This window comes from Scomber japonicus, chromosome 20 (assembly GCF_027409825.1).
Source record: "Scomber japonicus isolate fScoJap1 chromosome 20, fScoJap1.pri, whole genome shotgun sequence".
Lineage (NCBI taxonomy): Eukaryota > Metazoa > Chordata > Actinopteri > Scombriformes > Scombridae > Scomber > Scomber japonicus.
This window is the reverse complement of record NC_070597.1, coordinates 7,550,269-7,577,883: the sequence shown is the minus strand read 5'-3', so window position 1 is coordinate 7,577,883 and position 27,615 is coordinate 7,550,269. Positions and strand designations below refer to the sequence as shown.

At 40.1% G+C, this 27,615-nt stretch overlaps 2 protein-coding genes across 2 annotated transcripts in view; both read right to left on the bottom strand.

Moving 5' to 3' along the window:
* Positions 1–586: 586 nt before the first annotated feature.
* epas1a (endothelial PAS domain protein 1a) lies at positions 587–6,268 on the bottom strand. Its single transcript, XM_053341609.1, has 10 exons — positions 6,138–6,268; positions 4,935–5,101; positions 3,855–3,982; positions 3,648–3,779; positions 3,461–3,545; positions 3,189–3,289; positions 2,909–3,072; positions 2,127–2,233; positions 1,741–1,909; positions 587–717 (listed from the first exon to the last, which is right to left on the bottom strand). The coding sequence occupies exons 1-10, from the start codon at positions 6,161–6,163 to the stop codon at positions 654–656; spliced, it is 1,143 nt and encodes a 380-aa protein (XP_053197584.1). The 5' UTR covers positions 6,164–6,268; the 3' UTR covers positions 587–653.
* Positions 6,269–8,647: 2,379 nt separating this feature from the next.
* prkcea (protein kinase C, epsilon a) overlaps positions 8,648–27,615 on the bottom strand; it is a 38,906-nt gene continuing 19,938 nt past the window's right edge. Inside the window, exons 2-15 of the mRNA XM_053341790.1 lie at positions 26,213–26,276; positions 20,388–20,553; positions 20,232–20,266; positions 18,497–18,585; positions 18,061–18,190; positions 16,983–17,125; positions 15,863–15,965; positions 15,056–15,261; positions 13,161–13,334; positions 12,912–13,066; positions 12,612–12,750; positions 11,825–12,013; positions 10,211–10,357; positions 8,648–8,801 (exon numbers count right to left, since the gene is read on the bottom strand). Of these exons, the coding sequence (XP_053197765.1) occupies positions 8,652–8,801; positions 10,211–10,357; positions 11,825–12,013; positions 12,612–12,750; positions 12,912–13,066; positions 13,161–13,334; positions 15,056–15,261; positions 15,863–15,965; positions 16,983–17,125; positions 18,061–18,190; positions 18,497–18,585; positions 20,232–20,266; positions 20,388–20,553; positions 26,213–26,276 (1,890 nt within the window). The 3' untranslated portion in view covers positions 8,648–8,651. The remainder of the gene's footprint in view (positions 8,802–10,210; positions 10,358–11,824; positions 12,014–12,611; positions 12,751–12,911; positions 13,067–13,160; positions 13,335–15,055; positions 15,262–15,862; positions 15,966–16,982; positions 17,126–18,060; positions 18,191–18,496; positions 18,586–20,231; positions 20,267–20,387; positions 20,554–26,212; positions 26,277–27,615) is intronic.

The window sequence follows — 27,615 nt, the reverse complement described above, 5'->3', positions numbered from 1 at the left end:
TTTGACTTGCATCTGCTCATATCTTCCTCATCAGCACAATGCACATCTCTCTATATATACTTGGTGTGTGCGTGTGCGTGTGTGTGCATGTGTGTGGTTGTGTGTGTGTGTGTGTACTGTACATAATATCTATGCTTCAAGGCCAGATGTCACCCCACATGTCAGGTGGCCTAGAAGGAAACCCCACAGGAAGCAAGGTCAGGCCCAGGGAGGTCAGGAAAAAGTCAAACTGCCTGCTTTCATCAACAAATTTCAACTCTCACTACACCCCGTCAACTGTCTGTAAACCACAGTTTACACCTAATGCTTTCAGTTTTCTTTTCGGAGACAGAAGTTGTGCAAAACCGTGTGACAAAGCTGTGAACTGCATATTTAAGACATTTTTCTCCAAGATGTAGTTTAATGTGTCTGGTGTTCTGACAGACAACAGTTTGCAGACATAAAAAAAAACATCAACAGCTGAAAACAAACAGCCAGTCACTTTGAATCATGAAATGTTTAATAAAAGTTAGTTTATTGAAAATGTATGATAATTTACAGAAAGAGGTAGAGCAGATTGTTGTTGTTGATTTTTTTGTTTTAGTTTTTTTCTTTTTTTTTAGATGAATGGTGCGTTCAGTAGACTGTTTAGTCTGGTTCTTCAGACTTCGGTCTCAGCTCAAGTATCTGTGCCCAGTCTGGTCCAAAGACAGCTGAAGGGACGCCTGCTCCACTCCACTGTGACACACACACACACACACACACACACACACACACACACACACACACACACACACACACACACACACACACACACACACACACACACACACACACACACACACACACACACACAATTTGTTAATAACAATACTGTTAATTATGTTCACTATATAGCCTGAAAACAACTTAGCCTGAAAACAACTTACTTACTTACAAAGTAACTTTACTTCAAGAACACATCTGGTGATTTTAGTCCTTTAACTATAGCACAGATATTTTACTTTCAACCATTTAACAAAGCACACTAATGCTAAAACATCTCGTTAATAAACAGATTAACTGAAAATGAAACCATTTTGATAAGCAATTGTTTAATCATTTATCAAACGAAAGTGCCAAGAATTTCCTGGTTTCAAATTAGAGAATTGGCTCAGTTTTATATATTTGTAAACTGAATAACCATCTTTGGGTTTTGGACTGTTGGTCAGACAAAATAATGAAATCATGATGGACATTTTCACAATTTTTATGATGTTTTATGGACTAAATGATTAGTCTTTTATTAGAAAATTTACAAAAATAATTGGAGCCACAAACACCATAAGTTATTGTCAACAATCAGTGGTTGCAGTGGTCTTAGTATGCCATGAGAACCAACAGCTTTGAAAACCATCTTTGAGTTACATTATTAAATGGCAATACATTAGCAGCGGAAGGAACAGGAACATAATCTTCCTCTTCTGTGGTTAAGGATGTGTCAGTGTGAGGTTTTAGGGTTTCCATACGTGACTATATTTATATATAGTGTTATAATATTTAAAAAATGCCAAAATAGCAAGTTGCAAAGGCGTTGCATAAATGTGTCACTTTTCTTATGCTGAAAAGGTTGCTGTTTTGTCAGTCGAGCCTTAAACTCACTCAAACTGGGATTGACTATCTGTCATCAGGTAAATTCAAGTCTCTGCAAGTTTATTTTATAGTGTGCTGAAATATAAATGAACATACTACACACACACACACACACACACACACACACACCTGAGGACATAGGTAACACAGAGGATGCAGAGTGGCTGGTGCGCACCAGGTCTGGACTTGGAGGGTCGGACACTGGGAATGACAGCACTGTGACTCTCCACCCAGACGTAACCTCCACCTTTCACGAGCATCCTGTATTGACCGCTGACTGACTGAGACTTCCAACACACTGCAGAGAGAGAGAGGGGGGGGGGGGAAGAGAGAGAGAGAGAGAGAGAGGGGGGGGGGGGAAGAGAGAGAGAGAGAGAGAGAGAGAGAGAGAGAGAGAGAGAGAGAGAGAGAGAGAGAGAGAGAGAGAGAGAGAGAGAGAGAGAGGTGAGATAAGATATATTTACAAGTGTGTAATGTGTGTGTATTTTAGTGTGTGCATGCACGTTGATACTCACGGTTCAAATGATTTTTGCGTAAGCGATTTATGTCCTGCGCGTGACAGAGATTATAGATCGAACGGCCCACAAGCTCCTCAGCAGTGTAACCTAAAAGCACCGTCACTCTACGGACACACACATACACACACACACACACACACACACACACACACACACACACACACACACACACACACACACACACACACACACACACACACACACACACCATTTTTGTATTTATCTTACAAAACGCAACTTTGTAAACCAGCCCTTAAACATCAACTAATGTTAATACACAGCTGTTAATGTTTTAGTCATGAAATATATTGATGATGTAATTTATACTAACATTAAAAACCATTGATGACGCCACAGAAATCCTAACATTAGTTTGCGTTTTCTGTCTCGTTTTTGGCCTTTTGTTGCTTTGCTCACTTAGAACCAGCACATATCAGTGCAACACTTGCTGAATAAGCATTTCTTAGTTTTTCTTATGAAATTTCATAACATGAAAACACTGGAAAGGGACATCACAACGTGTTACCCAACATGAGCGTGCAGCCTCGTATTTACAGCACTGAGTATTTATTTAAATATTACCTTATATAGAAGTATTGAAACACAGTCTTACATTTAGAGTATATCAGGGTAACAGCAGTTCCACTTTGGTTTTTGCATCTATTCTAAGTTATTGTTGTTCTACTCGTTAAATATATTTATATCAGCTCAATCACAAGTACGTTTAAAGTAACTCACGAGTAGAGGCACGTGTGTGTGTGTATATTTATGTGAATCACCTTTGGTCGCAGTGTGTGAACCTCATGTCCATGCTGTGCTGACTGGTGAAGGTGTGTGTGCTCAGGAGTGTGTGTGAGAGGGGCAGCGGCTGGCAGGTCAGCAGCAGACAAGCACCTGAAGACTGGGGGATGCACATCTTTGCTCGGCCCTGACAGTGGAGAACCTAAAACCACAGAGAATGGGGTTAAAACTTTATGCTGCTTCAGGATTTTATCATTTTTTTAGGAAATGGGGGGAAAAAAAGTGTGTGTTTCTGTTTCAGTATTGCTTCTCACCAACCTTCCACGTAGCTGACTTGAGGTTGGCGCTTCTTCCTCTGTGTGTCAGAGCGCTTTTAATCCTCATGACAAAGTCTCTTTTTGCGCCACGCCAAACTTCCTCTAAAAATACAAGTGATTTCATCAGCGTAAAGGTTAAACCTAATCAAATCTGTCTGATCTCTCAAAGACACAAAGTCATAACCACAGATCTGAACACAGAGTCACGACGCTCAGAGCCCCCCTACCCACACACACACACACACAGACACACACACCCTTATAAATACACACCTGCAGTTAGACGAAGGTTACTTCTGATTTCTTCGTGGTCACAGGGGTGGGTGAAGTCAAAAATGTTGTGTCCCATCAACTCAGTCTATCAGAAAATATAAAGTACAATACTTATCTTCAAATCTTAATCCTAAATGAATACATCAATCATGTGAAAATGTGTGTGTGTGTGTGTGTGTGTGTGTACCTGTGTCAAGCCCATATACTTGTTAACATTGCCAGACAGATACATCATGTCTCCTTCAGTGGATACAACCATTAGAAATCCCTCCAGGATCTTCAGGTACATGCTTGTCTCCTCCATCTCTCTGTACTCCGCCTCTCTTTCCTCCGCCTCTCTTTTCTCCACCTCTCTTTTCTCCGCCTCTCTTTTCTCCACCTCTCTTTTCTCCACCTCTCTCTCCTTTTCCTCCTGTCCTCCATTTTGTTTTCTCTTCTCCAAATCTGTCTTATTTTCTGTACCCTCTATCGCTGGTCCATATTTTATGGCGTGACTGGCCTCTGTTTTTATCCCAGCATTTCCTAAGACAGAAAGAGTGAGTTTATTGATTGGGTTATTGTCAGATTTTTTTTTTAATACACTGAAAAGAAATGTCCTCTCATGTGAACTATTCTACTCTTTATTTTTAGTAAATGTGGTTTTTATGGGAATTGTGCATGTGTGATCACTGATGTGTGAATTTGTGTGTGTCTGTGTGTCTGTCTGTAAGTGTGTGTGTGTCCCAGGTGTTATTCATGCTATTAACAACTTCCTCTATCACCAACTCAAACCCACTAGCCTTCAAACTGAAAGCTAACCCACAACAAAGTCACCATTTTTAGTGAGACTAAAACTGAAGATACTTATTAAAAAAAATAACACATTTAAGTTACACCTCAGATACGTGCAAATAACCCTGTGAGTGTGTCTGTATGTGTAGGTAAGAGTCACATATGTAACAAAGCTGCATTTATATACAGCTCTGGAAAATATGACGACTTAGGCATATTTTAAGTTTCAATACCCTTTTTGAGTCAGCCAAACAAATCTGTACTGTTCTTTTTTAGCAAATCTAATTCAACTTTACAAGTCATTGATTATGTATCATTCATAAGAAATGTTAAATTATCAGGATTACTTACTGAATCTCTCTTAAACATCATTTTAGTTTCAGGATGGGATGACGACTTACTTAAGTTTAATTTGCATTATTTGACGTATAACGATGATTAGCTGTCTTTTTTTTGCAAATTAATATTGCAAGCGGAAATATTTCTGTTGAAATTTACAATAAATTAGGTCTATAGGTCGAAAGGTTATATTGTTTCATACATAGTCTCATTACTTTTGGATTCATACAAAATCTTTCTCTATACGTGTCCTTTAAAAACATATTTAAAATGAGTGTCTTGCACATGCGTAAATGCAATATGTATGAGGTGCACAGTGACATGGATTTCTAAAAGCCCTCATTAATGTGTGTGATGATGGCACCTTTGAGCACTGTATGCATGCGTATGTAGCTGAGGGTCAGACGAATGACTGTGGGCTTGTCCAGGTGAGATTGGATGGAGGGGTGGAGGGGCAGGAGACGAGATAAATCGCCAAACACATCGGACTCCACTCGCCGCCTCCTTCTCGCCGCCTCACGGCTGATTGCCCTACAGGAGACAGAGGTCAGCAAAAAACACATATCATGAGAAACAAACAACTTAAGTCATCTTAACAGCATTTACATGGATTTAAATACAAATGACTTACAATGCATTACAACAGATACACTGCATGTTGATATAGGAGACCTGATTGTGAATGACACACAGTATACAATATATTACTATAGATTAACTATTCAGTACAGTACAATGTAACTTAGTATTGGCAGATTAGAGGTTTATTGTGATACTATATTTCAAATAGTAACATAAAATGAAATTTAGTTTAGATTCATTACATGTACTTGTAAAATGGCGTTTCTTGTAACTGATTTTGTTGCTTTTAATTGAACTACAGACACAGTTTGAGGCACTTCTCTTGAGTATTTCGATTTTGTCAGAACTTTCACCAAATTTCAGACAGAAATGTACTTTCTACTTATTCTTTACTGTACATTATTGTAGATTCTACAATTCATCATGACTAAAACTGATAAAACATCACGCTATCTGGTTAAAAAGGTGCTATGTTCAAAATGTCAACTGTCCGGGAACCGTCCAGAAAAACATTTCCACGTCACGACAGTTACAATTTCTCAACATACAGATCAAAGCATATGGCACTTCCACTGAGATAACACTGTTGAGTAAAAAAAGAATCCTGGGTGATATTTTCACGCCTTGCAAATCATGCCCTTTACTTGTGATTGAGTACATTTTACTGGCAGTACTTTGAATGCTTTCACAATTTTGATTGAAGCACTCTTGTTTGCTTTCATTTTCTATTGTTGTGTTTCTACTTTAACTTCTGTCTTTTAAATATTGAGTTATTTTTCACTACTGTTAAACCGGGAAAGAGAGCAGTACATTAAGGCCTAGATGGCCATTGTATAGTCACAGAGAGAGATTAGCCTTTAAAACTTGTAAAACCAAAACCAAACTTAAACAATCAAGTCGAATAAAAGTCGAATAAAGCTTGGACAAATTGTGACAGAGGTTATCAAAATCTTTCAAAATGTGTACAAAGCACATGCAGCTTTACCTTCTCTTCTCCTTGTCTGCTGTCATCGTGTCCAACAGGTGTCTCTATCCTGTGTCATGGCGCAGAAAAAGAAACAGAGATGGTGGCAGCAGGAATTCACACAGCACAGTATGGACTCCCAGCACTACAATTTACACCATTCCAGGTAGCCTAATTAATCTGAGAAGCAATTAGTGGCGCCAAATGTCACAAGGCAAGTGGTCCCCCGCAGCACAGATGAGTTGAGCAGACTCCTCAGCATGTGCATCACCTACAGGCCTTCAAAACTGAGCATGATGATAGGTCAGCAGGCCAGGAAAAGCATCACCTTCCCCCTCCCACTTTCCACCCCCCCCCCCTCCCTCTCCCCTCCAATCCACCCTCTCCTCACTTCTCACTTCTTCTCTCATAGTAAAACTGTACAAGATCCCACAGATCTGCCTCTGAAAAGCAGGTGACAATCAATAAAAGGATTAGGATAACAAAAATTTAAAAAAGCAAGGAGGGAAAGAAGACACAACAGAGTCTCAGAGTGATGTAGACAGCTCAGTGTTTTATTGGAATCAGACCAGACAGGACTAGCCTGGCTGTTGCACTACATTTTGGCACAGAGTAAGATAGTGTGACCAGGAACAGCCCTACCCCTGGGTGCACAAAGCTTCACTACACACCGACTCTATTGCACACAGAGCAACCAGCTCGCCTTCAGATCACTGTACAGTACACGCGACGACAGTCCTTCTGTGTGTGTGCATGTGTGAAAAAGAGAGAGAGAGAAAGAGAGAGAGAGAGAAAGAGAAAAAAAAGAGGGAGGAGGCAAAGAAGAGAGTCTGTATGTGCTGTTTTATGTGTGTGTGTGTGTGTGTGTGTGTGTGTGTGTGTGTGTGTGTGTGTGTGTGTGTGTGTGTGTGTGTGTGTGTGTGTGCGTGTGTGCGTGTGTGTGTGCGTGTGCGTGTGTGTGTGAGAAATGAGAGGTAATTCAGCTGCTGGTTCTCCACATTTCTTTTCACCCGGCTGTAACAGACCTATAATAGTATAGTTATAGTATTATACACAAAGGTTTCCTCCAGATACACTTTACAATAATCATAATTATAATAAAAAAAAGAAGAGAGAGAGAGAGAGAGAGAGAGAGAGAGAGAGAGAGAGAGAGAGAGAGAGAGAGAGAGAGAGAGAGAGAGAGAAAGCAATAAGAAAGAAAAAGCCATTCTTGAAAAAAGCAAGTCAGAAAAAGCAAGTGGTTTTGGCTGTGAGTGAGACGGCTGGTGGAGGCGGGAAAGGGGGAATTGGTATTTTGAAAAGGGAAGGAAAGGGGGCGGGGGGGGGGGGGGGGCTGAAAACACTGATGGTAACTATAGAAACAGAAATGTTGAAGACATAACACACACCAACAGGGATAGAGAGTGAAAAAAAAAAAACATGCATTCATACACATATGAAAATGTACATTCACGACCCGAAAAAAAAAAAAAAAAAACGCCCACAGGCCCCGCACATTCACACCGGCAGGACAGATGTAGACGCAGCGGCTGAAAACTAGCAGATGGATGAAATAGCTGGAGATGGGGCTTTTCACTGCTACACAGGTCGCCTGTAACACTCTGCTCCACATAATTAGTTCAATAGCCTGTAACTTGTAAGCCTCGACATTCACAAAGACAGAAGGGTGACAGAAAGTGAGCGAGTGTGCTTGTGTCGGATAATGAGAGCAAAAAACAGAGAACAGATTTCAATCATACCAAAATCCAAAAAAAAAACAAAAAAACAAAAAACAACACATTTTGAGGAGAAAAAAAAGACAAAAAAAATAACACATGAACAAACAAAACCGTAAAATATATAGATAGTCAGGGTATTGCACAAAGGGTATTTGGCCCTAACTGGTCCACAATAAGGACAGTATAACACAGGTAGGGTGCTTGTCCATGCGCCACGACTCTCCTTTACTAGCAGACAATACCAACACAATACAGCCACTCAACACAGGCTATATACAGGTCTCTGCACCCAGCACCCACAGTCCACATGTGTACAGGTGCCGGGTGCCAGAGAAGCAGTGTAAGTGTAAAGTGTGTGTATGTGTGTGTGTGTGTGTGTGTGTGTGTTTGGTTGTCTGAGCATGTGCAGTGAGCTCCATTTGTGTGTGAGTAAAACTTGGGATTGTCATGTGTGTGTGTGATTGTGTGTGTTTAACCAGCATTAAAAGTGTGCACGTGGGAATGTGTGTGAGAGCATGTGCAGGTGTGTATATTCATATTCATATTTATATTTATATCCATATTCATAGTCATAGTCATAATAAACCCAGGCAACAAGAACAACACAATGCAAGTAAAGAATATTTCAAAAGTAACAACAACCAATAGCTTCAAAGTAAAGGAGTGTGTGTGTGTGTGTGTGTGTGTGTGTGTATGTGTATGTGTGTTTTGTAAAGGGATTTATGGTTTTACACATATATGAGTGTCAGCATGTGTGACTTCGTGCATGGCAGATTTAGTGTTATTGGATCTGTGTGTGTGTGTGTGTGTGTGTGTGTTAGGTCTGCGTCTCCTCTGGGGCGCAGTAGGAGAAGTCTTTGAACTCCTCCTGGTTGATCTGTCGGATGATGGCCTCGTCCGTGGGCGTCAACACAGGGTCCTCCTTGGTGAAGTCCTGGTCAAAGTTATTCACATCTCGCTTGGTCTTCTGCAGAGGCGTGCACACACACACACACACGCACACACACACACACACACACACACACACACACACACACACACACACACACACACACACACACACACACACACACAGGAAACAGAGAGAAAAAGGACGTCAGACAAAGAAACTCTGATACAATCAAGTAAAAGTGATAGTGGAGCGCCACCTTCTGACCATTGACACTAACTGCAATTATATTGTTGTAATATACTGTGCACACTTTTACCTGCATGTTTGAGGTTTATATAATAAATCTCTGTGGTTATATTTTATTTTATTTTTTATTTATACTATCCTTTATTTTACTTCCCTCTAATCTTTGCTTTTCCTTCATCGTGGTGATCTACTGAATCACTTTAACTTTTTTTTTTTTTCTGCAAAGACTAAGCCTGAAGGAATAAGTGAAACCTCTCAAATGCATCAGTGGCTCTGTTTAAGCACACAGCAGCCATACAAAAAACTAGAACAAACAAGAAAATCTGGATTTAAATGAGAAAAGATATTACCAAAGAAAATCTATCTTTCCAAGCATTCAACACCCACTTTATATACCTGTGTAAATTTCAGTCAGGTTCAATGCATAAATCTCCTCAGGTCACAAAAATGTTTAAACAAATCAATCTAAGAAAGGAAAACGACTCTTATGCAATAATGAGCAACCTTTATTTTGAAGGGCTCGCAAGCCAAAAAATGAAGACTCTTTATCTGGGTTTTTACTTCCCTCTCCTTTAACTACTTTACTTTTGTAGCCATGGAATTGGCAAGGGATGAGAGACTGCAGTACTCACATCTATGTCCCCCTCAGCACGATTTGTAACTTTTTTTTTTAAACCTCCCACATCTTACATCTAGCACCATCATCAGGTCAAGGATTTCAGGTCAGTGGTAAACCACGATGGTTAACGTGGCAAACATTATGTATGCCAAACGTCAGCGTGTTAGCATTGTCAAAGCTTTTCTATGTTCAAATTCAGCCTGGCAGAGTAAAAAGTATAAACATGGGCCCCAAAAACTCTATTACACAAATATTTGGATGATAATCAGATAATTAATATAGATTCTGCAGTGCAAGGACAGTATTTAAATATTATTAGGGTTTTTTTTTTTTGAATGTTTCTTTTTTGTAGCTGATCTGTATTTTCTTTCACTAGAAGCATTTTCTGAGCTCTCCTTGTTTAACTGTAAACTGCAGTGAAAAGTGTTTTTGTGTAGTGGTTTACAACTTTTGGGTGTGTGTAGAATATAATCTCAGGGAAAGTAAGCCAATTAGAGTTAGTCTATAAAAGAGTCACCCTAGCTCCTTGCAGAAACACTTCTTTTCATATTTGCAGCTCCTCTGATGTAAAACATCTGCGTGCACTTGTGTGTGTGTAATGTGTGTTAGTTTTTCTTACAATTCTGGGTTTAAAGGGTGGTTTGACTTTTCTCTGCTCCAGCAGGACCCAGTCGATCTCTCTGAAGAAGGGATGGGTCTTGATGGCCTCCTCACAGCCCTGGCTCACCACGCAGCCCAGACGCTTGGCCGGGTTCTTGGTCATGAACTACACACAAACACAAACACAAACACACACAAATTAACACAATGGTTGATTTGAAATGATACCGTCTGGAGACCAGCCCCTTTAAGACACTTAGCTGTGGTTTCATCCATGAAATGACAAGGACAAAAACAGAGCGAGGGGTTGAGCAAAAAGCATTTTGGTGCTAATAATAGAGCAGAGGCATTAATGGCCCTGTCGATGGCACATAGACAAAGAGGCGTAGTGGCGAGTGATGAAAACAGGTCAGCAGAGTGCTGGTGTTATTTACTGCCACTCAAAGCTCTGTTGCTTTTGTCCTGTTGTCTGTTCAGTATTGTCGGAGCACTTTGTGGTCCACTGTGGTTTTATGATCACATTGTTATGACTTTAACCTCTCTGAATGACTTTCTTTTTTTTTTAAAAATGTCTTCTGTAGGTCACAGTCAAATGCATTGTAACACCTCTGCGTTAAGTATGCTTTGAATGAGTTTGATTTGAGTGTGTGCGGCTCGGGATAGAAACATGAATGATATTGTGATAATGAACATCCAGTTCATAAAGCAGCAGGAGTGTGTTTGTGAGCTTTTTAGGTTACACATAAAACAGCATTTTAATGACCATATTAACCTTAAAATCTATCTATACATAAATTCTGTTGACACAACGTTCAGCTCATGTTCAGTACCACCATTACATTTGAGTGCCAGTACTAAGCATCAAATACAAACAATAACAATAAATACCCATCTATCCTAAAAAAAGACCCCAACCAGTCATTTCACAACACTCTGGACGTCTATCCAGAATCCTCACGTACTCCTCCAACCATTTGGAAGTAATATATTCTGTCCCCACCACAGCAAAACATATTTTAGACCATTTTTCCTGTTACAACTTTGTTTCATTATTTAAACCAAGATCGTAGATGCACATTACATCTGCTTGTTCAATCAACACACAAACCAAACATAAATACTTTTTCTATCACTTATATGTGTATATATTGATGTTACAATTCTTATCTTATATTTTGAACTAAATAACACATTACATTACATTTGATGGAATATTTTTCAATCCACATAGTTGGAAGAGTCTTTGAGAAAAAGCTGAATGTGTTGTTTTTGGGTTGTGCCTTTTCCAACAACAATAATAATACCAATAATAATAATAATAATGATAGTGAGAAGAGGAAGAAGAAGAAGAAGAAGAAGTGGAAGAAGAAGTGGAACAAGAAGAAGAAGAAGGGGAAGAGACAGAAGAAGTAGAAGTAGAAAAAAGAACAAAAGGAAAAAGAAGAAGCATAAGCATAAAGTGCTTCCTGGATTAAAATGATTTACATAATGAAACAAATCTGAAACTCATATAAGCCACCTGCTGTATGACTCATCACAGTACAGTTTTATGATGAAGAATTTGAGAAGAATTCAAACTCAAATAATGGAATAAAGAAAAAGAAGTGGGTCATGGTGGAGAAACAACACTTACTGCTCGAAGGATAGAGACAGCCTCTTTGCTGAGCCACACTGGGTAGAGGACGTCGTCATGGAGAATCGACTCAAACAAGTCGTCTTCATTATCTGCTTCGAACGGAGGCTGTCCCGCCATCATTTCATACATCAGCACTCCCAGGGCCCACCAGTCCACTGAGGCTCCGTACTCCAGCTCCTGCAGGATCTGGATTCAACAACATGGCACGGTTCAGCACGGACGACAGACAACATTTGAACAACAACCTCCACCTGAAAACACAGATCCACTGGAAGATATCTACAGTTTACAGACGACTGATGACCAACACACAGGATATTAAACACACCTTACCCCTGCCTGTCCACCCCAGACTAGATAATATCGTCTACAGCAGTAATGGAGGAGCTGAAATAATGAATTAACAAAACTGGGATGGCAAAATGTCAAGGAAACCTAAATGTCTGAGGAAAGGAACTGCATTAAACTTAACTTTACATGTAAGCAGCAAAAAACTACAAAAAGTACAGTTCAGTTTTGCTGTTGGATAAAAAATCTCTTCTTCTAGAATTGTGGTAATTTTCATATTTTTTTAGATCTATTAAAGAAGAAAAGAAAAGGAGAAATAAAGGAAGAGGTGACGTAGGACAAAAGTAAAGGAAAAGAAAAATACAATAAGCAAGGAAAATAGGAAACAAGGTAGTACAAAGGAAAGTGAAAGTCAATGCAAAAAGAAAAAAGCTTTCACAAGTTTAAATGGTCACTGTGTCTTCAAGCTGAAATCAGAATCCTGAATCCAGCTCACCTCAGGGGCGATGTAGTCGGGCGTGCCACAGAAGGTGGTGGTGGTCACTCCGTTCATGATGCCTTCTTTGCACATGCCGAAGTCTGCCAGCTTACAGTGGCCTTCTGCGTCCAACAGGATGTTATCCAGCTTCAGATCCCTGAGAAACAAAGACAAAGAAAGAGTTCAATTCCCTAATATTCTCTATCTTCTTTAAATAATCCATCCTATTCTCTGGCTTTCCATAAGGAGTATAAATAACCTTTTCATTTAGCTCAAAGTGTGATTTTATCAGTTTAGGGTGTTGTTGGGTGGGCTCACCTGTAAATGACTCCGTTACGGTGCAGGAACATGAGGGCTGAGGTGACTTCGGCAGCATAGAAACGAGAGCGAGGCTCATCAAACTTCCTGGATCTCTGAATCTGGAACATCAGATCTCCTCCATTCACATATTCCATAACGAAAAACAAACGATCCTGGAGACAGAGGGACGAGCGTATGAGGCAGAGAAGACAAAGTGGGGATGGATTATCAAATATGTGTGTGTGTGTGTGTGTTGTGATCTCTTACTCGTGTCTGGAAGCAGCAGTACAGCTGGGTGAGGTAGGGGTGTCGGCGGGCGAGGGCAAGGATGCGCTTCTCGGTCATGGTGCAGTCCACGTCGTCGTCCTGCAGGATCACGTCCTTCTTCAGCACTTTGACGGCATAAACCTCCTCCGTCCCCTTCAGCTCCGCCAGCATCACCTGGAGACAGAGACAGGAGGGTAGGGGACTTAGCCAACTTTAGAGACTTTAACTTTAAAAAAAAAAGGATCCATACACTTAAAAAATGGCGGACTTTAATAAAACATAGATGCTGTTCTGATAGTGAAGGTGTGAGTGAAAATAACCAATATAAAATCTTAACTCCTTAAATGAATGCGTTTTTATTACCAAGACAAAAAAGTGCTCTCACATGACAGATCATCACTTCTGTGAATGCTTACTTTAAGCTGTTGGCATTATTTCAGTTCTCAGTTTCTATTGGTAAAGAGGATACGAAGCCTTTCAAAAAAACAATATCATCTAATTTCAATAACTATATTTAAATGTGAAATCAGTGTTGATACTGCTGACATGTTGGAAGTGGCACTGAGCAACATAAGCATTAATTAAGTCTTTCTGGCTACTTGACAAATTTAAGCCAATATTTATACTCCCTTTAGGTTTGCTTTGATCTACACTCATGTCTGTGAGAAATATCTGGCTCTTTAGGTGCTAAATTCTCAACTATGTTCATCAGATAGCTGCAGCACAGTAGTTGCTAAATTTGAATCTCTGCCATCTGGTGCTGAGGAGACAAACAAGAAGAAAAATCTGTATCTTAATATTTAGTATCTTTGTTGTTCCTAAGTGGAAACTAGAAGTGTGGTATTTGCTATGCTATTTGTCATTTTTACACTTTTATTTTCCATCTTTTTTAATCATCTCTTTCTGCTTCTCTGAGCCTCAGTCCTCAGTCTGCAACACTTAACTAACTGATATTAAGCATGTTTCACCGTCCAGCGGCAGTGTTGGCAGCAGGAAGTCTAAAAGCAGCTAGCTAAGGTTAGCATGCCGGTTAGCTAAAGGTCAAAACATTAAATTAAAACATTAAAACAAAACAGAATCATGGTTGACTTAACATTGATGTCCTTGTAAAGTGATATTGTTAGAGGCCTGGACTTTCCCACACGTATAACCAGGAGGAAGATGTTTAAAAGGTAGCAACGGACTTCCATTGTTTTATCTGCTAAATGTGTGTATATGCTTTACATGTGAGAGAGATGGTCTACAGAGAGCCGGTCTGTACCTTCCTTTTGGTGACGCAATTTCTGTATCGTATATGTACGCTTCACTATGGGTTTATAACCACTATATGACTTGTAATGACTATATGGCCCGCCCATAAAAAACAAATGTCCGGCCAGTTATTTTCCTCTGGCGCCAGCAGCGCTGAGCAGGTAGCAGTGAGTTGTTTTTTCAAAGCTTTTTCACTGAGAGCGGCTGACTGCAGCTGCTGGAAACGAGGTTAGTTAGTGGTGAGAGAGAAGCGGTAAAGCTGTAAGCTCTGAAAACCAGCAGAGATGACGGAGGTTGCAGAATCAGCTGATAACTCTCTGTGGGTTTGTTACGTGGTCATTTGATGCATTGTTGATGTAAAAAAATGTGATTAGTGCAGGTCTAGTGTGAGCTTAATATTTTCACTGCTTTTTGTTTGTTAATATTACCTAAAAAAAGCTGTAAAGTAGCAAAGACAATGTTTTATAATTTGATATTGTATGTAATGTGTGTGATCTATTTCCTCACTTCTCCAGATAATTCAGCAGTTATGAATAATGGAAACCCAGATGAACCCAGTGTTAAACAAACTGTTTCAATTATAATCATTATGAGCAGTAAACAAATAAACATCCCCCTCAAACGCCTCCTCTGTTCTGTCGCACCTTGCCGAAGCTGCCTTTGCCCAGAACTTTGATAAAGTTGAAGTCCTTAAGGGTCCTCCTCTGGCTCTGTCCGTTCTCCCTGACTCCCGAAGAGGAGGTGGTGGAGGAAGAGGAGTTGGTGGAGGAGGAAGAAGAGGAGGAGGAGTGTTGGGGTCCCTGCTGGTCCAGTGACAGCGTGTCCTGCAGGCGATCTAACTGCGCCAAGTCTGTGGGTGTCATCGGAAAAAGCGGATCAGACATCAACGTAACAGGCTGACTGCTTTTTTTCTGTCGGTGTTTTACTTGTTATACAAAAAAAAAAAAAAAAAGGGACTTTGTTGCTGATTACTTTTCCATAAACTTTTAAACATGATAATCACATCCTCTGTTTAAAACCTGGGATGACGCAGTTACAGTTATCTCTGATCGGGGTGACTGAGTAGCAGCAGTGGCCGGTTTTAAAATAAAAATGGGAATCCTTCCACAAAGACAAAGTTAACTTTTAATTTCTCAGCTTGCAAAGTGTGAGTGGATGACTAACTGTGACAGCCAAATGGTGGTGGGCGGTGGGCTATAATGCTTAGATAACTCTAGTTCAGTCTTACATCTACAGTACACGGACAGTAACACATTTATCTACTTTTTTTTTTTTAAACGGAGCAACAATATTATTACTGAAATCAAAATACTACCCCTTACTGGTAAAATTAACATATTAAAACCACATGCTGATAAGAACAAATCTCAAAGGGCTTTGAAATGTCTGCGTGTTTGTGTCAAATTTGTGTTTTTTTTTCTTTTAATAGTGTGTGTTGTGTTCAGTGTTACCCTGCTGTGAGGGGGAGGTGGGGACAGCTGGCTGGCTGAAACTGTTCTCCTCAGTCTGAGAGAGCTCAGGAGGAGACTGGGGAGGGTCCTGCCCTGGAGTCAACTGGGGAGAGAGAGAGAGAGAGAGAGAGAGAGAGAGAGAGGGAGAGAGAGGGAGAGAGAGAGAGAACATTTACCATTCCTCTAGGCTGCCCTCCTAACTTCAGTCATGAGTTTAGGAGCTAAATCTCAGTTTCTCAGCTGAGGCGTGTGACTTTATTTTCCCCCTTCATCATCATCCACAAAAACAGAAAAGCCTGAGCAGGCTCAATATTTTTCAAAAAAATTACCTTCAGGGCTGCAACTAATGATTATTTTTAATTGATCATTTTTTTTGGTCTATAAAATTGAGTTTACCATTGTACATGAAGAAGAAAAGCATTAAATAGCCACATGTTAAAAGCTGAATCCAGCCAACTGTTGGTATTTTTTTCTTCAGAAAATGATCAAATGTATCAAAATAGTTTTCTGTTGATCAGTGAATTGATTCATTGACAGTTGTAGCAGCTCAGCTTGAATGTTTGGAAGCATTTTGAGCATCCTGCAGAATTAGATGAGAAGACTGATATCAATCTCAAAAAGAGGAGTGTTATCAATCCTCTCAGCAAGAAAGCGAAAAAGCAAATTTCCCAAAATGTCAAACTACTCTGTCAGTCTTTCAAAAAGGTGAAATACAAATACTGGCAAACCACAAGGTGTGTTATCTGGGCAAATACACAAAGCAACAACACTAATATATTCTATTTAAGGTTTGGCTTAGTGTGATTTTTAACCGCTTCTATCTTATTACTTAAATATGAATGACCCAGAATGAGTGAGCAAGACAACATCAGATTTGACATATATCTAATATATCTAAAAACAGAATCATCTGTGTTAATAATGGAAAAGAGAGCTTCATAGCAATTTTTAAAAAGGACCAAATCCACCTCCAAATATTAAAATTCTTGGACTGAACTGAGGTACAGCCATGTGCTTCCTGCTTTTATGCTTTCAAATGTTGAAATAATATCTTAATAATAGAAATAAGCTTATTTGTGTGGGACTGAAATGCAGTGGCACAGTGAGAATGACTGGTTACCTTCCTCCTGCGCAGCGCAGTGTTGGAGATCTTGTCAGGTGTGACTCCCAGGTCAGACAGGACCTTAGCGATTCCTCGGGCGTCCACACCACAGTTAGGAGCTACATTCTTCTCACACCGCCTGTGCACATTCATCTTACACACTGCGTCACAACAACAACAAAAAAACAGGTTAATCTAAGAAAGCTGTGCAACTTTTTTTTAAATATGGTATTTCATTTTGCAAAGTGAGTTTAATCTTAAATGTGCATGGTGGAAAACATATGTTGCCACTTATTGAACAAATTTGGTTTTGATTTTGTGCTATATTTCATGACAAAACAGCAGAAATGTTCATTAAATACCTACAGAAACTCAAAATGTTAATGAATGCAACAATCATATCAACATCTTTTGATAATTTGATATGTTATTACAGAGTGACATCACCATTCATTTGGAGTTGGGTGTTAGTTAACTCTTTTTTAAGCTCAGTGGCTCTCTAGCAGCTAAATGCTCCACTATGTCCACCAGCTAGTTGCCAACTGTGTTTGTTTGTCGTTTGAAGCTAAGCAGGTGTTGTAAAGTGGGTTTTTGGAGCTTTTATCACTAAAAGCATCTGCCAACTAGGCTACAAGTGCACTGAGAGTGAACAAAAACAGTGGAGTTGTAGCCAAACAATAAACTGATAAGTTTCTGCAGTTTCCTCACTACAGATGACACCACTGACATTACATTTGATACATCTGTATTATAATAATATATTGATTGTAGATGCTTTTTAAATAATCTATTAAAATAAATTCCTGGATCTGTTGTTATTGATATGTAAGAAACAAGCAGGCACAGAAAAATGTTATTCTTATTGGGGATAAAAAGTTTCACTATATACAACTATAATGTTGTCATTTTTCAGTTAATTGATAATAATAAACAATACATTTTTAAATTGAGCTACATTGTGCCTTTATAAACTAAAATAATAATTATAGAAATGTACACATGCACATTTTGGTTAGGCTCTAAATATCACACAGGGAGGCTCTAAATGCCTACCTGTGTGATCAAACTGTAAATTCCCAGCTGTACATGAACTCACCTTTACACTGCAGGCCCTGCCTCATGAGTCCCCACAGCAGGGAGCCACAGTGGTCACAGAAGGTGGGAACCTTGTAGTTGTGGATACTGAACTTATGGGGCATGTTAACACTGAACCGCTGTGAACCCACCTACAGAGGGAGACACACACACACACACACACATACAACAAGCGCACACACACACACACAAACAGTGTTACAAAGAGGTCATTGACGCATTATCAGAGGAATAATGCATCTGGCTGAAGTATTAATACACAGTGTGCAAATGTAACCATTAAAAAAAACTGATTTATTCAAGAAGAGTATGATATATAATAAACAGTTTATTAACAAGGGGACACATGCATCTGTATTTTATTAACACTGAGGCTTAAATCGCTTCATTTCTGCTCATTTGTGTGTATTTGCTTGTGTGTGTGTGTGTGTGTGTACCTCCTCTGGTGTGTCCTCCTGCTTCTTCATCCCGGCACACTTGGTGATGATGAGCTCATGGCAGCGCTTGTGGACGACACACGTACACACTGGAAGCACAGCATCAACATCTTATTAACTTTGGGACTTCCAATGTATTAACAGTCTTTATCCAGTCAGGCAGCAACAGACAAACAAAATGCACTTTATCAAAACAGAGCTGACTTTTTACGGGAAACTTGTCTCTCTCTCTCGCTCTGTTTTTTTTTTTTTTTGTCTTCACTGATGCGTCTGTTTTTCCTAAACATAGACAGACCCAGAGGAACAAAACTGATAATATCTAACTGGCCAATGTTCTCTAGTGACTCTGATGTAATACTGTCGCAGCTAGTGATGCATCGATCTGATACGCTGGTTTAGTATCCGTGACAATACTGACCTTATTAAAGGGATTGGGTATCAGCCAGATGTCACCAACCCAAATGAAGTTTCAATATAAAAAAATGTGACATTGCAATTCTGTAAACTGTCTAAAATAATATAATTAAAATCTACAAAAGCCTAAAAACAGAGAGAGAGAGTGTGTGTGTGTGTGTGTGTGTGTGTGTGTGTGTGTGTGTATTAACATCTCCATTGAAGTGTTAGTCACAGCCTCATATGCATAAGTAAATAAAGTACATTTCTAAGCACTGAAATTGATATCCAGAGGGCAAATGTGTGGTCCCTCCTTTTTTACCAAATACCAGTTAAATCACTATTATTCTGTCATCATTTATGTCCTTCATTAAACTTTCAAATATAAATTAGATCGAATGACTTGACCATGATTTCCAAAATGACCAGAATCATCAATATTTTTATATTTATATGTACTATAACTGCATAAAAGACTCAACAAAAGCATAACAGACTCAACAGACAAAATATTGGTATTAGATGATTCTGCAAAACCTGGATACCACTTAATTTTTTAAATAATAACTTCTACAATAAGAGAAGAAGAGTGACTAAGGTAAGGCAACTAAAAGTAAGTGAATGATTAAGGTTTGGAAAACATCTTTTTCATTTTCAGCCAAGATTATTTGATATTTGATACCGCAACTTGATGATGAAGCCAATGCTGAAGTACCTTTAAAGTACATTGTCACCCATGGACCAACTAGATGCTGTCTCTAATTGACTCCCCTTTCAAAAAGCGTTGACTTCTCTCGAGAAATCCTATATTAATCATTTTTTTTCTCAAAGTCATTATTGTCTCAATTGCTATATAAGTGTGCAGGTGGCCATTTTGGGACTTTTTTCTCTGTTAAATGAGATCTGAAGACTTGTAGTAGGCTTAACTGTCTGCCATGTGGGTCTTAATTAGCAGGTTGTGAGCTAATCCCTGGCGTTAAAGCTGAGAACGTTAGATGTCCATCCACCACACCCTCACCTCTTACCACGCTACATAAACCGCACAACTTCCTGTACTGAATGCTGGCATTGGCCATACATTGCGTTGTGCTGTAATTCTTTTCTGAAGGATGAACATTAAGAGGAAGAAGAAACACATGCTGTGAATGTTTAATACTGCTATGTATTCTTGTGGATGTCGGTGTAACACTGTGCATCTGTGGCTCTCGGCGATGGTGGCTTGCGACCAAATCACAGCTGTCATTCAGCAACATGTAATCCCTCTTTTATTCCAAACGCTTAAATAATAGATGCTCTGTAATGTTACTTGAGAAATTGGAGTCGGACAGAGAAAAGTACTCACCCTGACACTGGTATCCCTGCTTCCCCAGCACGCCCCTATCGGATCACAAACACACAGGAGTCAGCATTAGAGTCAGGTTGATCAGGAAGGCCATAATGTGTGTCAGACAGATGTATGTATGTATGTGTGTGTGTGTGTGTGTGTAACATTTCCCACCAGATAAAATCTCTGCAATGTGAGCAGTAGGTAGGTTGTCTCAGGTAGGTGGCCATGAACTTGTGTCCATTGACTTGATGGACGCGTCTTCGGACCGCCCCCTGCCGCCGGCGAGGTCCGATCCTCTCTCGAAACACTCGCTCCTCATTGTCGTTGGCTCCTGAGGCTGCAGGGGGAGGGGTGGGAGGGGGGGGGGGGTGACAAGATGCAAGTTAAACGACAAGAATCAAGGAGTTTCTGAACTTCTGTGTTATACGGATGCTGTACAAATAAGGACCATCTGCATCATGTTGCTCGAGATGTTTAATCATTCAACGGCCTCTCATTTTCCTACCCCTCCCCACCCCCCCCCCCTCCCCTCCATTCTCTTTCTAACAAACAACCCGCACCTACCAGAGGCCTATGCATACGTACGTGCGCATGCTATTTATACTTCCATGTGTGGGCACTAAAACGAAGGGCAGCATATTAAAATACTCCTCCTCAGCCAGCGCCATCCAACCAGTCGTTCCCTTCCTCTCTCTGCATCTCCCCGGAAAGATAAATGCTTTCCGAGGGCAACCTTAAGACAAGAGAACCACCTCCACTCCGACTCCCACACGTACTCCTTTCTCTCTGCGCTCCTGTCCTAGTTTTCCTTTCTTTCTTTCATTCTCCCTCTCCTTCCATCTCTCTCCTGGGTGCGTTATAGATGTGGTTACTGCTGAGCCTCTCCAGAGTTCGATTACAGACATGCTGTCTAGGGATTGTGTGTGTGTGTGTGTGTGTGTGTGTGTGTGTGTGTGTGTGTGTGTGTGTGTGTGTGTGTGTGTGTGCATGAGAGAGAGATAGTGGGAGTGCGTGGAAGTGGAAGTGTGTGTTTGTGTGATTGGGGAGGGAGGGGGATCAGCTAAACAGGCCATTACTGGGATCACTTTGTTTTACATAATACATCATCCATCTGTCCACACACACACACAGACACACAAACATACACACACACACACACACAGAGGCATGACAACAGTTAAGAGTGATCGTCGTGGAGACAGACGTACTCTGGACCTGCTGAATGACCAACTGGGAGACGGCTGTCTAAAAACACACACACACACACACACACACACACACACACACATACACACACACACACACACACACACACAGAGAGGACAGAGAGGAGAAGCAGAACTACAGATGGTGATATGAACAAATATAACATTATAAAAAAAGAATAACTACACAATTATAATATATAAATAATATCTTTGATGTCGGACTGTTAATCAGGATAAAACAAGACATTTGAGGATGCATCTTGATCTTTGGGACATTTATAATAGTTAAATAAAAAGAAAATGCTCCTGATTAAAAAAAAAATCCAGCTGATACATGAAATGTTTTACAATTATTACTCTTTGGAGCTTTTGAAAAGGCAAAATGAGATTGATGCTCTTAAAGGATCTAAAGGTTGTGGCACTGAAAGGAACTAAAGTGGCTCCTCATAAATCTATTGAATTAGATACAGGTTATGTTGAATAAGAATAAAGCTAGAAACTATGTATGGCAATTTTTTCTGGAAACTAGAGTTGATTTAAAACATTTTAAAAGTCTGAAAAGTTACAAATTTGTAGAGTATAAGGAAAAGGCAGTAATTTACTAAAGATGAAGCTCTTAAAGAAATAGAAATATAACGGTTAAAGCACAGAAAGGAGCTGAAGTGGCTCCTAAAATGCTGAATTAAATTGTAGATAAATGAGTTAATTTACAGGTTATTTGATTTTATACTACCTTAATAAGTAGTTTAGCAGATATTTAACATTATTTACATTTGTTCTGCTTTATTATCAGCTTGTCGGTCATCTGTAAATATGTAGGAAAGGTGCTATACAAATAAGAAATAAGAAGTTTTTCCAGAAATGATTATTCTGGCCACTCATGTGCTTCAGTAATCCCCTTTGTTGCTTCCAGTTAATGAAATGTGAAGAAAATATAGTAAAGGAAGAGAAAAGGATGGAGAAAGAGAGCGCAGGGAAATCAGGAACAAAGACTGCAGATGGTCAGATTAGGTCAGATTATTGTTATTCACTTCCTGAAACCAACAGATGCAGAAGGATGGAAAGGAGAGAAGAGAAGAGGAACACATCCTTCCTTCCAGCCTGTGAAGCTGCATGCTCACAACAGATTGCACCAGGGGAAAAAATAAATATATCTGCTAAAAATACCACCTCTTCCTCTAGTTCTCACCCTCCATCTCTCCATCCTTTACTCCTCTCCATCCCTCCCATCTGCGCGCACACACACACACACACACACACACACACACACACACACACACACACACACACACACACACACACACACACACACACACACACACACACCATTTGTTTGTATCAGCATACATTAACATGACGAGCACTCAAGCCAACTGAACTCAGAGGAAGTTCAGGAGTGGGTGGAGAGTGGGTCGTGGGGTCACATCGGAGTGTCCAATCATCGATGAGGAGGGCAAGACACGGATGCTTGAGTCTGTATAAGTGCTTGTGCGTGTGTGTGTGTGTGTGTGTGTGTGTAATCCACAGCTCAATCTTACCTACTATTTTAAGAATCTACTCTGTTTCTCTCCACTCTTTACTGCTCTCTTGATCCATCCACACAGAGAAACTATACTCAATTGTTATATATACTGCAGATTGTTCTCTTCTGGACACTCCTCTCTCTCTCTCTCTCTCTCTCTCTCTCTCTCTCTCTCACACACACACACTTATATATACGTGCACACTTTCACTGGAAGGCAGAGAACTGTTTCTATTTATAACCAGGTGTGAAGATACACAGGTGCAGGTGAAAATCACTCTTATCAGGCAGCATGTGAGCGAGCGAGCGAGCGAGCGAGTAGGGCGAGTGTTCCTGTCTGTGTGCAGAGAGGCTAATTGAGAGAGAGACTTTCTGCATGTTTCCACCATTAATCAGTACAAACAAATAGAGGAGAAGGAAATAGAGAACGAGATAGCGAAGGAGAAAGTTCTACGAATTCTGTTGAATAACTTTCTAGGAAAACAGGAAGGCTTGAATTTTCATAGTTGACCTCTTTTTTTTTTTTTTTTGTTACAGTAATCTTTCCATCTCACTCTGTGGCTTTAAGTTTTAAAGCAGCAGACTGGCAGTAATGGTGAATACTGCATATGTACAGTATGTTAAACTAAGAGTAGTTGTAATACTTATTTAGTTGAAATATGATCTAAAAGCATATCTGAATGCAGAGATATTTCCTTCTCTTGTCAAGGTCACATTGGATCAGTTTCTAGATGTGAGAGGAGTAAAACACTCTAAACACCACCACCAGCACTTCTCCTGACCCAGAACATACACAAAATGGAAATATTTGTATTTGTGTGCAGCTGATACACATTCTTGTACACTGAAGGGTAAAATTTGACACACATATCTTACAAAAAAAAAAAAAGTCACCAATGAAAAATGTTGCTGCATTCTTCACATTCAAAAACATTTACTGACTTCAGTGTAGATGTTATAGGGTTAATCTTAGATAACATGACCATAATATAGTGTAATGTGATTGTGAATTCTCCATAAACAATTAGCATAAACACTAAAGTACACACTCCTCTGGCTCTCTGAAAGCTTAAGTAAAGATGAATCAACCATTTATTAAAGGGGACACATTAGGCATATTTTACAGCTCTATATTTTATTCTGGGGCTCCACTGGAATATCTTACTCCTCTCCAACTTCTTATATAACACATGCTCGTCCTTTATCCAGCCTCTCAGTTCATGCTCTGTCTGAAACAGGACCTGTTTTGATTGGTGAGCTTTCAGAAGCTGCATCCTGGTTTACTTTTAACAGTTAGGTTAACAACAGTACTGTAGTAATAAGGATTATGCTTCTTTTTCTTGTTTATACTCCATTATATTCTCTTGAAAACTTCTCACACACATCTGTACATGTTTTGAGTCAAAATCCGAGCTGCAACCTTAGCGACAAAGGCTAAGGAACGGACTGCTATTTATGGGCAAGCGAGACAATGTAATGTCAGCTTGTAGGAAAGGTGGAAAAAAAAAATTAGAAATGAAGTGCCAAGCAGGTTGAAGTCCTGGCTTTTGACTTGCAGACAGTACTGTAACAGTATGTTAACCCTCCTGTTGTCCTCGAGTCAAAGAAGGAAGGGAGGAAGAAGGAAGGAAGGAAAGGAGGGAGGAAGGAAGGAAGGAAAGGAGGGAGGAAAAAGGAAGTAAAGTAGGGAGGGAGGAAGGAAGAAGGAAGGAAAGGAGGGAGGAAGAAGGAAGGAAAGAGGGAGGAAGAAGGAAGGAAAGGAGGGAGGAAGGAAGGAAGGAAGGGAGGAAGGTAGGGGAGAGGAAAGAAAAAGAGAAGGAGGAAGGAAGGAAGGAAGGAAGGGAAGGAAATAAGGGAGGAAGGAAGGAAGGGAAGGGAAGGAAATAAGGGAGGAAGGAAGGACAGAAGGAAGGAAGAAAAGGGAGATGGAGGAAGGAAAGAAGGAAGGAAAGAAAGAGAGAAGGAGGGAAGGGGGGAAAGAAGGAACAGTCAAAACAGACGGGGTCAATTTGACCTGGGAGGATGACAGGAAGGTTAATAACACAAAATCACAAAAAGCATGACATGTCCTCTTTCATGACTGATGAAGTGACAAACCCAAAGAATTAACACCCATCTCTTTAGTCCCCTTCAGTCTTACTTAGTGATTTTCAGCTCGTTTAAACTTGTTTGGGTTTTACAGCCCACATCTTCCCTCACAGCTCTCTAATCAACCCCCATGTCAGGCCACAGAAGGCAGCTGTTGCAAGCTGAAAAGCTCTGATATCCCCACAGTACACTCAGCACCAAAAGTCAGACAGTTAGCATCAAGCTGGTGATAAGGCTGCTCAAATAATTGAAATTTGATCGTGATTACGATTTAGGGGCCAAACGATCTCAAAACTAATAAAATCGAGGGGAAACGATTTTTAATAATAATGAGATAGCGCTCAATAACAAAGGTTTTATTTTGAAAAGCTTAAACCGGAAGCCACCGGAAGCCGCTGCAGCTCCGTTAGCTTGACAGAAGCTGAAACACACGGTGAAATGTTTTAACTGTAAATAAAAGTGCAGAGTTTCCAGCCTGCGTCAGACGATGCTGAGTTTACTGACTAATTATTAAAAACCAGGAAGTGATGTGTGAACTGTCGTCATGGTAACCAGCTTAGCTCTAATATCTCTGTACATTTTCTGCTGTGTGTTAGCGTGTGTTAGCGGCAAATAAAAGGCTGCTGCTGGGAGAGAAAATTAATTAAGCCGAATGGATAAGAAATGCAGCATGTTTCTAAAGTTTAAAAAAAATCGTTTTAATAATCGTGATTTCAATTTTGACCCAAATAATCGTGATTATGATTTTTTTCCATAATCGAGCAGCCCTAGCTGGTGAATATGGTAGAGCGTTTGGCTGCTATAGAGGCAGATATTTCCCTGAGGAGTTGGTGGAGACAAAAAAAACAGCCTTGAAATGCTGAATGTGTAAGTAGATCATTAATAAATTCACTATATCAACTTTTTAAACCATAACAAGTCTATGTTGTGTTTACAGCTCTTTCCACTGACCCCAAGCGGCCAAAAACAATCAATTAACAGATATCAAATGTGACTGTGATGAGGTGATTTTAGTAGCTGAGATGGCTGATAGAGGGACAAGCAACCAGGCGGTGCTCCCCTGTGTGAATCCATGTATGCTTTGTATTTTTCTTTCTCTTGTCTTCTCTTTTGGTTTGTTTGTTTGTTTTTGTTCTTTTTCTTTCTGGTAAAAAAAAAAGTGTGTTACATAGTCTTACCCTCAGTGGAAGATCCAGACAAATCAATGACCACGTACACCTTCCCCTCCGGCTCCAGGTCAATCTGAACAGACAAAGAAAAACAGAGAGAGAGTAACACAGTGAGAAATAACACAGCTGAACAGTGAGTGCAGCGGGGGAGCTTTTCCTCCCGGCAAAACAAACACACCAGTGCACATGGAAGAGGTCATTATCTTCACCAAGCAATACACTCACATCATTATCACCGCCTTCATCCACTATTACTATTTCCATTACAATTCCCAGCATTCTCATCATAGATCCCATTTACACCTGGTATTAATATGATATTTTGTTGGAATTATTGTATAGAAGTTCTCTCATATTAACCCTTTCTATGATCATTACAACCTTTATAGTCTACAAGCATGTTGTTGTAAAGTTGCTTTTCAGGATCTGTGACCAACCTGTGACCCTGCTCAGGACGTCTTTGAAGTGTGTGTCCACCTGTGACTAGGCATGGGCCGGTATGAGATTCTGGCGGTATGATAACCTTAAGAAAGAATATCACGGTTTCACGGTATGGCGGTATTGTGATTACAGCTCTAAAATTTTCCTAAAAAGAAGAAAAATTATACAGACGTGTTAATTTAACCTGAATATACACTAATGACGGTGTGAGGGGTCGTGATACTCTACGCTGCAGCTGCACCACCTGAGGGGTTTCTGACCAGCACTTCCTGTCTTTGACCAGCACTTCCTGTCTTTAACCAGACTAAAAACAGCTCATACCTCACGAACGGTATGACAGAAAATTTGGCGGTTTCGGTTATCGTGGCTTTTTCAAATCGCGGTATACCTTGAACACGGTTATCATCCCATGCCTACCTGTGACCGATTTGTGACCCCCCCCCCCCACCCTTTAGAGCAGAAATGACTATGTAAATTAGGGAAATCCTGAAACCAATAAAAAGAAAGGGTTCGGCAAGGTTTGCTCAGAACGGGTTGGAGATTGAAACTGAGTAGATCCCTGTCCGTTCTCCTTGCAAGTAGAAACTCTAATCCTGTTGTCTTGTCTTCCTTTGTCTGATATTTTAAGTGTTTTAGGTTGCCTGAACCTGTGACATATTTATATCTGGATAATGACATTTGACACACACATTATTTGACTCTTTATCTCAAATTCTGTGCTTATGATTGGATTTCATTTGTGAGTTAGGCAGTAGCAAGAAGATGGCAGATTTCTCCACAAACATGACACCCAGGGACCAGAGAAGGAAGCACTGGGGTATGCTGTACTGTATGTGCTCTGCTCTGCTCTATTTTTCCTTTGCAGGGGAAGTCATCCTCTCTCGCTTGCAGGAAGAGGTGGAGTTAGGTAAGATTCAGCGTGTCCAATCAGACCTCATGTGTTCAGCGTGCATTTTTACAGCTGCATTAAT

What these genes read in the sequence shown, in the direction of transcription:
- epas1a (XM_053341609.1), bottom strand. Translation starts at nt 6,163, where the DNA reads ATGACAGCAGACAAGGAGAAGAGAAG. An exon ending in CATGCATACAGTGCTCAAAG is followed by an intron (nt 3,983 to 4,934) that starts GTGCCATCATCA and finishes TTTCTGTCTTAG; the next exon opens with GAAATGCTGGGATAAAAACA. An exon ending in TAACCTTCGTCTAACTGCAG is followed by an intron (nt 3,290 to 3,460) that starts GTGTGTATTTAT and finishes TTGTATTTTTAG; the next exon opens with AGGAAGTTTGGCGTGGCGCA.